We start from the raw sequence: 12623 nt of genomic DNA on the forward strand, positions 1-12623 counted from the left end.
AAAATATGGCTCTGGTAGGTTGATTGGAATTTTGTTGAATTTGCACATGCTAAAATGGGCAACTTCAGGTCTCTAGCAGCCTGTGTTTCAAAATTTATCATTCACATAGCTTACACAACTTTGACACTTGAGAGAGACCACAATCTTTTCGTGAATTATTTGTTTTACAAGCATTCAACATATAAAGCAAGACAGGAACAGATATCATGTTAAAACACATGTGATATCATACACGTCCCATGCAGTACAAGAACAGGAGATAAAAAATCCCATCACCAGCCACCCGGGTCAAGTTAGTTTTCATTTCGTGCAATCAAATAATGGTTTCTTACTTATCCACTGGCTACTGGATAATTTCCGCGTACGGTTTGAAAATGTAAATAAACTTGGATTTCATTTCATATCTGCCCAAAATGTAGCTATTAAATTTCACAATGACAATAAAGTAGAGTTATCGTTCTTTGCTATCTATCACTTCTCAACAAATAGTCCAGTAAACATTAACATCAAATATCCTGTTGACATACTCTATAATAACTGCATCATCATGACTATGTTTTAAAAATCAGGGCAAGTGGCTCTTGAAAATAAATTTGACCCCAGCAAGAATCTGTACTGTAATGTCGTTCTCACAAATAAAAGAAGTTGTTATAGATAAAGTTGTTCTATACTGTATTTGTAAATATCCAGCTATCTGCGCCTTCTACCAAGTCCAGATCACAAGGTTAATCCTGGCTTCAATACCAAGGCCCAATGTTCTTAAGAATTACATCATTTAACATAACTTTTAAAATTTCAAATGAACCTGTCCTGACAAAATCACTGTTAAATACAAAATCACACAATGAAAGCACGGCAACTATGGTCATCCCAAATCATATAAGCAATGGTATGGTGATACGTCGTAAATAATAAAACAGGTCAATTAATACCTGTGCTTACATGTGACCATCCAACCATAAAAGACACTCTAAAAATAAAATTATGTTGCAGACAAATTTCTCATGTTGACAAGACTGACTGATGAGAACAATGAAAAGATTATTATGTTTGAAAGTGGAGTACACTCTACTAACATGCTCTGTTTACTAACTGATTGACGACAGGTGCTTATCACCATAATTCCTTCCTTGTGACCTTGAAAGAAGCACTTCTAGATCAGACAAACCAGTGGTTGATATCATGAGTAACTGACCATCATTGTATTCTTACTACCTTGTACAGTCACAGGTAGATATTATGGATGACAAAAACACAACTGGAGCCATCTTTCATAAGTACAACAGTATTACCCAACGATTGCAATGCTTGAAAGTTAGAATTACATCACAAATCAATAATGTATTTAAAACATTACCATCAACATCAAAGTCAGCCATATTCCTCCCTATGACAACCCAAGCTCGCACTCACTCCAAAGGGACGAAATATGACGTTGTTAATCCATGCTAATCCAACCCTGGTTTGAAGCTCAACAGTAAATATTGATCTGTCTGACTCATAATTTGTGTTTTATTTATTTCTAACTGTGACGATTGATACTATCAGTAATTATGTATATTGTCGACAATGCCATTACATTTAAATATTCATATTGGTATAGGATAATCCTGGGAAAATATTTGCAATGAACAATATTTCTGCATATATCAAGATGTTAGTGTTACAGTCATGAACGATGTTAGGCAAAAGTTCCTACAAGGTAACATTGGCATATCACAACCCTGCTTGACCTGCTAGAAGAGCCAATCTAACAGAAATGAGAGCAGGGCATCTGAAGATCCAGGTGAGAATTGGTCGCAGGAACCCATGCATGTAAGAGGGAGCTGTGAGTGTTGTCACAGGCTAGAAACGGGATCCAGTGGTCAGACTGAGTATTGCAGAGTACAGACTCAAACAAAAACAGAATTAGAAATCTGGCCATACTGACATATGTACTTTGTAAACATCATATGTTTTAATTCACTTTCATTATACAACTGCACATATGTTGTTAAATATACAAGACCAGAAAACTTAAACATTCTACAAATCAGCCACAGTCTCTCTTATTATCACATATAAGTAAACATGAACATGTGATATGGAAACAAGCCACTTTCAATGTTTATAAATGTTTAATATTGTCATAAATTCAGATTAATAGACTACTTAACAATTTAAGAATTCATCCATTTCATTCAGAAATGAATAGGTAAGCCTAAGAAGATACTTAACATTTGCAAAAGAGTGAGATTCCCAAACATCAAACCAATCATAAACTGAAATACTGTAACACAGGACTGTAATGAGTGCACTATGAGACAAATACTGTAACATAGGGCTGTAATGACTGCACTATGAGACAAATACTGTAACATAGGGCTGTAATGACTGCACTATGAGACAAATACTGTAACATAGGGCTGTAATGACTGCACTGTGAAACAAATACTGTAACATAGGGCTGTAATGACTGCACTGTAAGACAAATACTGTAACATAGGGTTGTAATGACTGCACTGTGAGACAAATACTGTAACATAGGGCTGTAATGACTGCACTGTGAGACAAATACTGTAACATAGGGCTGTAATGACTCCACTGTGAGACAAATACTGTAACATAGGGCTGTAATGACTCCACTAAGAAACAAATACTGTAACATAGGTCTGTAATGACTCCACTGTAAGACAAATACTGTAACATAGGGCATAGGGCTGTAATGACTGCAAAGTGAGACAAATACAACACCTACCACAAAGGGTCATGAATACTGATGTTTTCCCCCCACCGAATACCATAACACATTAGCTGTTGATGTCTTTACCTTCAGTCATATGTTAACAAAATTAACTATCTGACATATTTTCACAATGCTGACAGTGATAATCTGTAATGACAGTCACCAGCTACCACATGACTGCCAAATTAAATATATGAGTGTTGCCTATTGTCTAGGTCTGAATATATTCCATTTTACATTCCCTGCTTTGTTGAAAAACAAGTTCAAGTAAAAAAACACCCTTTAAAAAAAATCCTGAATATCATATTGCAGTGACAGTGAAAAAAGAAATTGAATGCAGATGGGAAAGTGGTTTGATTCACCAGACAGACAATGAATATTACCAGCCCTACAATAACTCCCAGGAAGAATACAAAATATGAAATCTACAAATAAAAGATGTCAACACATTTAGACAAAACAGCTTGTCTGACCCAGGGCAGTGGGGTAGCCTAGTGGTTAAAGAGTTTGCTTGGCACGTCAAAGACCTAGGTTTGATTCCGTACATGGGTACAATGTGTGAATCCCATTCCTGGCGTCTCACATTGTGATATTGCTGAAATATTGCTAAAAGCGGCGTAAAACTAAACTCACTCAGATACCTGATACCATTTAACACTAAACATTCAAATCGTTTATCAGAAATCCATGTTGCTTTGCCACTGTCACTCTGTTTACTGCTAATACTCTTCATCATAGAGATCAATACCAAACAGTCGATCTGTTTTCATTAACTTTGAAAAAAAAATGGAAACAAAAAAGAAAGAAATTATCATTTTTCACCAAAGTGGTGACACAATAATGCATGGAGTTCATGCAAGAACCAACCTGAACATATACCACTCAAAACAAGTAGGGGATATTAAATTTACAAACTTGATAAAACACAAATGATTAAGCCAAGGAAGAAAGGGAAGATGAAGAAAAATTAACTTGAGGGAAAATGTGACAATTTATTCCATTCCTTTGGAAATGCTTCATCTGTATTGATATATTTTACAATTTCTCATATGCACTGGCTTTGGCTAGTGGTATGCTCGCAAATTGAAATATCTCCTACTTTTAAATCGCATATATTAGAAGCAGCCCATAAATAGACGTAACTCTGCGCATTGTGTGAATAAATAAATACTTCACCCCCTTACAATAGTTTGAGTATAATGTTATCGATGACACAATTTTCCTAATAATCATGAATAATTATTCCAATCAACATGTTTCTGATTATCAATCTGTTCAGCCAGTTGTAGCATTCACCATAAGACGACGCAATGACCAGAAGACCTTTGCACAATGATGTACAACAAACGCCTTTTTCAAAAATAATATTTCAGTAGTGTTTGAATGTTGTTTTACGCCACAGTCAGCAATATCAAAGCTATGTGGCATAGGTTGGAGGGACCTGCTCGAAGCTTGAAACCTGATTATCTGTACAACATGTCAGATGGAAAAAAATGTTTTAGAGGCATTTTAGAAGTTGCTGAGCTAAAGGTGAAGGAACAAGTTTTATGGGTGATCAACTTCTTTATTTTCACAATGGCGACATTTCGGTATGGATTCTTATACTGTATTCAAAGCCGATCATCCATAAAACTTGTTCCTTCACATGTTAGATGGAAGATTTGGTTGGTTGGTTGGTTGGTTGGTTGGTTAGCTGTTGCATGCTGCACTCAGCCAGCCATATTACAGCTATATCATACAGTGGTCTGTAAATAATTGTCTGGACCAGACAATCCAGTGATCAACAGAATCTTTGCAACTGCGGTATGCTGACATGTCAGCCGAGTCAGCGAGTCAAGCGATCCCAATCGTAGCTTCTTAAAACACATGGTTTCATGAAGGCCAGTTTTAACGCGGGTCTTCATGAGTTTCTCAGTAGTGGCAGTAGCCCCCAGTATTCACACATCACCATAATGAAAGACAGGTCAAGGTAATATCATCCGGCCATCAATAATGTATACATCGACATGAACAAAGATTGAAATTACCAAGAGCAGACTATTATTCAAAAACATTCATCGGTTTTGGAGTAAACAAACACAACAGCAATCATCAGATAAAAACAACAGCAAAGCGCTGAATGTCACTCCAACCAGACATTATTTTCTGAGCTAAAATTTCACCCAGAGTGCTCAATGATGTTATCTGAATAACATTTGCTATTTCCTCCAAAAGAAATTTAATTACGCTCTCACCCTATAAATAAATCACCAATCACAAATATTTATGGCATGTAACCACTATTTTGTATTTATCTGGCCCAGTCAAAATGAAAACTGGCTTTCAGTATCTTATTTAGTCAGCGAAAATATAACATCAGAAACTAAGATGATGAATGCAGAGTCAATCCTTCATAACAGCAGACCATCAATCTGATCACAAACATTGTGACATGTGATTCAACAAGTGCAATACATGTTTTGCAAAATGACAAACACTGATCAAATGTTTTTTCTTGATTAGAACAAGTAACATACTGATTTCAGCTAAATTACTATTACCTGTATAGTTCAATTCATGCACATACATTTTTTTCACTCCTCTACAAAAAACATTTGATTCATCTTACATCAGCAATAGTTTTTTAGCTGTTTTTAGTAAACATCCCCATTAATTAGTATGATCATCAAAATGCTACCTTACATGGGCTGTGTATGTGCCCAGTCTTCGATGTAAAACCATCTATTAATCATCCCGCACTGTACATTTAAAATGCATATCCTTTAAACCGCACAGGTTGTAAAACTCAAAAGATCTTCAAAATTCAAATGAGAAAAAAGCATCAGAAAAAAAACAATCTACAAAATAAAAGGTCCCATTTCAAAAACAAGTTGTGTAAAACAACCATTAGAATAAATTCAACTAAAAAGTAGGTTCACAGACAAATGCTGTTCACAACAAGGCCATATTGCTGTCTTCCCAACTGACATTTTCAATAGTTTATAAAATATTAATCAAAGTATGCGAGGAATGTCATGGAATCGTCGAAAGTAAGCCTGTTCAGGCTTGGCTGGTGGTTCGCTCGCGACTACCAACCACCTGCTTTTCGCAAATTCCAAGCATACCTTTCATATCGGAGTGCATATGAATGGTGGCCATACGACATTATTAGCTTATAATCTATGAGGAAATATCGTCCATCGTAACAAATAAACGACTCTACAATCCCAGTCCTAACACAGCTACTCCACAGATTTTGTTTAGCAAACAACCCTTCACCCAGTCCTTTGTTTTACGCTTGTAATGTAAAATGAGGCCACGGTTTCTTCAATATCCCGGTTACCAACAAGAATATGAATAAAATCCAAAAAGGAAACTGATGACCAGTGTTAACTGGGAAACGCCAGCAAAATCGAATCGTATCTGACCATTGCGTCACCACAAGCCGCCTCACAAGTTATTGACAAATTAATGAGATACCGTTATCTGTATTCGGTTGACACAATGGAATCTGTCAGTTCGTCACGTTTCAAAACGCAAACAAACAACATTCCCGGATTTAACTGTAGTAAATTGTATAAACTCTACTCACGATTTGAATCGGATGTCTCGACGAGGGAGGCAGCTCTTGACAGAACATCGAGAGGCGTCTCCATCATCCCGTCCGGAGTCGAACACTGGACGATGGTTTGCGAACCCGATATTGAAGAGATGGGCCGCTGAAATCCTTCCCTCTCGTCGCGCGAAAAATTAAACTCACGCGTCTCCAACTCAAGGATGATCATACATGCAGTGGGGGAATCACACCCAAAATGTCCACTCAACACTGGTATGAATATTTCTTGCAAAAACACAAATATCGGCTTAAATCTCCCAGTGAAGAGTATGGAAATTCAAGTGCGACATGAGTATGGTATGACAGGAATTCCTGACCTCGACCACATGACTGGTCATGTGATCGACAAAATGGCTGCTGCCCTGAATAACCACGTGTTTGGCAAGACAGCTTGGATACGAGGGTGAACTACATATATGTGCGGAATGAGGCACGGGTCAGTAGTCGACTTTGCGGCGCGGAGTTGACGTCAATCAAATCAAACGCGCGAAACTTAATGCTGTAAACTACAGTTTGGGTCACGCGCTCTCTGTACAGTGCTACTTTTCTGTGTGACGTAATAATGTCGCTGTGTGGAATTTGATGGTACGAGCCGTCTCCTATTTTTTTTGTTTTTGGTCATACATTCACGAATAGAATTATGTATGCAAACAATGGCCTTAATCATTTAGTGATGAATTCATTATTGTTTTATCACAGATGTGATATTAGTGTGGGTTGTTGTTTTTTTCGTTTGTTTGTTTTTGTTTTTGTTTTTGTTTTGTTTTTTTGGGGGGGTTGGTTTTTTTTGTTTGTTTTTTTTTGTTTGGTTGGTTTTTTTTGGGTTTTTTTTGGGTTTTTTAAATGTTTTATCTTATGTTATAATTGAATGTATGTGAGTTTAGTTTTACGACGCACTCAGCAATAGTACAGGTATATGGCGGAGGTCTGTAAATCAGTCCAGTGAGCAACAGCATGAGCATTGCGCATTTGGGAACCGATGACATCTGTCAACCAAGTCAGCGAGCCTGAAACCCGATCCCGTTTGTCGCCTCTTATGCATATAGTCGCCTGGCAAGCATGGGATGGATGCTGAAGAAATATTCTACCCCGAATCTTCACGGGCCTTTACAACTAAGATGAATTATGAGGATTACACAACAACTGAAATATTACATATCGACAAGGTTTCAGAGCTGCATCTTGCAGCGACACCCTGGTGAATGATAAATGGACAAATATTAATCCTGCAACAATGGATTTGTGTAAAAGAGACGTTTACTCCTTGTCATAATTATATTCAGCCTCTGAATGCATACTATAGTACGTACATGCCTTTAAAGAAACAAGAGAGACAACAATTCAATTTCTTTGGACACTCAGAATGGACTGATTTTTAGAAAGTTAAATGAAGCAATTTTATACTCAAACTCCTGATAATCTCTTTCATCTATTAAACATCATACAGATTCCATCAGTCGTCCCTTGCAAGGGTATCGTCACTCGTCTGTGTCAAGAATGGGGGCGGTGGGTACTCGTCTAGTGGTTAATGCGTTCGCTCATCACACCGATGACCCGGGTTCGATTCCCCACATGGGTACAATGTGTGAAGCCCATTCATGGTGTCCCCGTCACGACACTGTTGGAATATTGCTACAAGCGGTGTAAAGCCATATTCACTCATTCTCTTTCAAGGATGGAATGCCAATGAGTGAGTGAGTGAGTGAGTTAAAATTTATCGTCACATGGGCAATATGGCAAGGAAAAATTCGAAGATAAAAGTGCTTAAACATTCTGTTCCAGTCCTTAATATACCAGTCAGTTGTCATTGAAAATATACACTTCAGTCCGAAATGTCCTAGAACATTATCTCTGAAATAAAAACTTTAATCTGTGAGATGACGATTCGCGATTCCATTCGGCGCACCAAAGGCAACGTTATGGTCTGTTTGCCGTGAAAACGTACCAATGAATTTCACTTTAAACAAAAAGGTAACTCAAATAGAGTGAAATTAAGATAACGAATCCTCATAATTTTACCTTGCGAACTCAGAATTTTATTCAACTTAGGATAAAACTTGTTTAACAAACCATCATTGTTTCTAATCGCTATTACTGGTTTGTATTACAAGAGGGTAAGCGCAGTATTTGGAACAGTGAAACAAATGCACATGTGTGGTGCGTGATGAGCGTTATTTTAGGCCAGGGAGACTATATCCTTGCTTAGACCAACCCCACTTCTTCTCTGTGTTTCATCTAATGTGCATACACCCTTGTAATACAAACCCGTAATAGCGATTTGAAAGTATGGTCGTTTGTTAAACAACGTTTATCCTCGGTGTTAATATTATACAATCTGATCACCACATAAAGGTATTGATATCGATCTGTATTTGATTGACCGCGAGTATGTTCTGTTTGTAGTGAACCCACACCCAGATATACGCAGTCTGCAGTGTTTTGTGAAGGCCTGCAGATAATGGAGTTGGTGACTGACAATCCAGCGATTGCTAAATATTATATGCAATCTGTTGCGTGCTGACAATGTTTTATGTCAATTGTGTATGTTTCATTGAAATAAATGTATCAGTATATGGAACTATTAACGACAGCCGCACAGTTGACGTCGAATATCAAAACCAAGTAAAAAAACTTATGGAAATCGGACAGTATACAATAACGGAATCGTGAAGATATACCATGAAGATTGTGGTATGTAGATGGTATGCCGAATATTTGTTTCTCGTCAAAGGCTTAGGAGATACAGTCATGCGATCTTTCTTCGACCTGAACAACTGACTGAGGTCAATTGTATATGAGGCCGAAACTCGACATGCAGCGTAGCGTCAGAGCCGTGTCAGTAAAGTTGGTTCGCATCCGAGAGTCCGGATGTCTAGATGGTCTGTCACTAATGTTCCCCTACTCGTGTATGTGACTAAGGGATCAACACCTCCGACAGCATCACTAAAATTGATCCCCCGTTCACTTTATACTACTCAAAATACATTAAGAACACCCAGTTATTTAACAATAATGGAGCCTTGGGATAGCCTTGTGGCTACAACGTTCGCTCGTTACGTCGAAAACCCGGAGTCGATTCCCGACATGGATGAACCCCTTTCTGGTGTCCCTACTTAATATCACTGGAAAATGACTAAAAGCAGCGTAAAACTAAACTCACTTATTCTTTCATGATGCTATAACCTTTATTTGCCATGCCATGTCGGAAAGACTGCAGTTACGTGAAGGAGTCGGGTTTTCTTTAACCCTTTTTTGTTAATTTGAAGTAGTATAACTGAGCTATACTGTTGACAGGGACAACTGACGGCATCATAATGTCAGTTCTTTATGTGGAAAATCAGCATTATGAAATATAGTCCCAAATGTTTTATGTGTTGAATCCGGTCAAGAGACTCGGACATGACTGTCCCGCAAGGGAAACCCTTTTCTGGTTTCCCCCGCCGTGATATTGCTAGAATATTGCTAAAGGAGGCGTGAAACTCACTCACTCACTCGCGTCCATGACTTTTATGCATACCTCTCAGTTTTGTGAAGAATATCTTCCCTTGTGAGAGTAATCTCATTGATCGATCATTAGACCGTCTTATGATTAAAATCGGAGTCAAAGCAAATCCATGAAAGCAAGTGTGTCAATATGGAACGGTGAGCTGATACCCAAGATAGCCGAGAATATACGTGTTTTTCACAAAAGAAGTAGATCATCAAAACTTTAATATCCAACTCCAGAGTGAGTTGAGTGTCAAAAGTCAAATAGAGGTAAAATTACATGAATCGATTACTGAGAATCAGCAATGACACCAGGTGTCATACCCAGCCAGCACCACGAGCACTTTAACTGACTGTTGGTCTGTTATCCAACCTTAAAATTGCATGTTTCTTCCAAGAATATTTTAAGAAAAGATCTGAATATACTTTTAAGATAAACGTAACACAACAACATGCCTAACAAATCAGCGCTTATTGGACGATTTACGGTACATTTCAAGAAACGTAAACGCCCTCCACATCTCGTGTTTTGCGTTACTTTTCCGGTCATGAAAATACGGATTCCCTGCGTGCCAGAGGTTACCTTTATGCGTGGCATGTTGATGTATTTTCATGTTGTTGGAGACGCTTATATACACTGGATTATGAAAACCCTATCAATTAATCTAGAGGCTGTAGTGAATACGTAAACTGTCGAATAATACCATCAACAATGGTCATCGCACGGCGCATGCATATACTGATGGAAATAAATAACGCAAAAACCTTGAAAAGGAAAACACGCGAGTATGTTTTTTTTTCAGAAATTTTCAGCAATATCATCAGGGGACATCAGGCATCGGTTCCACACCTTGTAACAACGAGGGGAATCGTCACGAGCGGACGGTACAACCACTGGATCATCTCGCCACTGTTGCTGGTTATTAAGTGGAATATACCCCATGTTCCAGATGTGTGAATGTTGTTTGAATCCGTAGTCAGCAACACTGCAGCTGCAGTAAACCTCATATTATCAGTGCACGCTTATTACGAACTAACATATAACGTATTATGTTTTGCCCCAGCTACTTGATGTATATTTGAGTTGATTGCTCAAAACTACGGCTATTAAGGACACAATTCGACGATCCTTTTGCGTTCGTTATAACACGCGTCAACACATGTTCCCAGTTAACGTCACCTCCGTCTCAGTAAACGTCACCGCAGGCTAAAATTCTCCGTTCACAAGTCAGTATCGCGAATGGCCACCACTTCCATTTGCACAAATTTGACAAAGGCGGCTGATGACCCATATGGCATATGTTATTTACAAATATAACGCCAAGTCACCTCTCTACACACACCAGTGATAGGTTGTTCAGTCGACAAGTAGGTCGTAGATGGACTTGGGTTCGAATCCCGGTTCAGCATGGAAATGTTTAAAGATTTGTCAGCGCCATACTCGTTCTTATGGATTCAAACGGCAAAGATACACACCTCCTTCACAGAGGAGATACATGAAGTTATGTTGTATTTTATATATAACAAATCTGTATCTCAGAGACCCTATTACAGAGGAGACCCGTGAAGATCCGGGCTAGAATAGGCCTTCAGTAACCCCTTGTTTGCCACAAAAGGCGACTATGCTTGTCGTAAGAGGCGACTAACGGAATCGGGTGATCGGAATCGGATGACACATGTCATCGGTTCCCAGTTGGACAGATCGATGCTTATGTTGTTGATCACTGGATTGTTTTGTCCAGACTCGATTATTTACAGACCACTGCCATATAGGTAGAAGACTGCTGAGTGTGGCGTAAAACTAAACTCGCTGTTACAGAGGAAGAAAATCCCCTGGGTAGGTAGGCTTCTGCTGATTGTAATGTTGAGAGTATGGTTTATATGGTTTTCCGTTTTAATTTGTATGGATGGAAAGGTTTGTTAAATTGATGAAAAGGAATTCTTTGTACCATTAAGAATAACATCTGACTTTTCAGTATGACACAGACCAAACACGAAGCCTCTCAGTCACGCATTCATATTACTCTTGCTTGACAGATGGAAGGCCGTGTGGTAGTGGATGAAGCGTTTGCTCATCACGCCGAAGACCCGGGTTCAGTTCCCCGCATAGGCATAATGCAGGGAGCCTATTTCTGGTGTGCCCAGTCGCGATACTGATAGAATAATGCTGAAAGCATGCCCAGTCCGTCAGTGACAGATGGGACAAATACATTATCAGAGACAAAGCCAGCGTAGATAAAAAAATATATATAGTTCATGTAAAGCATATTATTATTGAAATATGAATGGAATGTTGTTCTTACTATTATTAAATATGTCTCAGACATGCGCATGACAACACCACGACAACAGATGATGAGTAAGTAAGTATTGTGCAGAGTCGCAGGGCATCCTTTTCACGAAGATTACAGTGACATGCTTGACTACAGACACTGCGTGGATACGGACGATGTATCCTACATGCTGTTTGTATTAAATAGAACAAATTCCAGGAATCGCGAGGATCCGGGCTAATACTGATTTTTAATACCCCATGCTTGTCGCAAGAGGAGATTGATGGGTGGTCAGACTCCCTGACTTTTGTTGACACATGTCGTCGTACCCTCACCGCCACCATATAGCTAGAATATTGTTGAGTGCGGCGTAAAACTAAACACACACACACACACACACACACACACACACACACACACACACACACACACACACACACACACACACACACACACACACAAAGTCTCTCTCTCTCTCTCTCTCTCTCTCTCTCTCTCTCCCTCTCTTTTGGGGTGGCGCGCGAACGCTTTAACCACTGGGCTA

General features: G+C 38.8%; 1 protein-coding gene across 1 annotated transcript in view; it reads right to left on the minus strand.

The window, feature by feature from the left end:
• LOC137295737 (transcription cofactor vestigial-like protein 4) overlaps positions 1 to 6652 on the minus strand; it is an 85671-nt gene extending 79019 nt beyond the window's left edge. The window contains exon 1 of the mRNA XM_067827260.1: positions 6297 to 6652. Within this exon, the coding sequence (XP_067683361.1) occupies positions 6297 to 6489 (193 nt within the window). The 5' untranslated portion in view covers positions 6490 to 6652. The remainder of the gene's footprint in view (positions 1 to 6296) is intronic.
• Positions 6653 to 12623: the final 5971 nt, after the last annotated feature.

This window comes from Haliotis asinina, chromosome 9, assembly GCF_037392515.1.
Source record: "Haliotis asinina isolate JCU_RB_2024 chromosome 9, JCU_Hal_asi_v2, whole genome shotgun sequence".
Lineage (NCBI taxonomy): Eukaryota > Metazoa > Mollusca > Gastropoda > Lepetellida > Haliotidae > Haliotis > Haliotis asinina.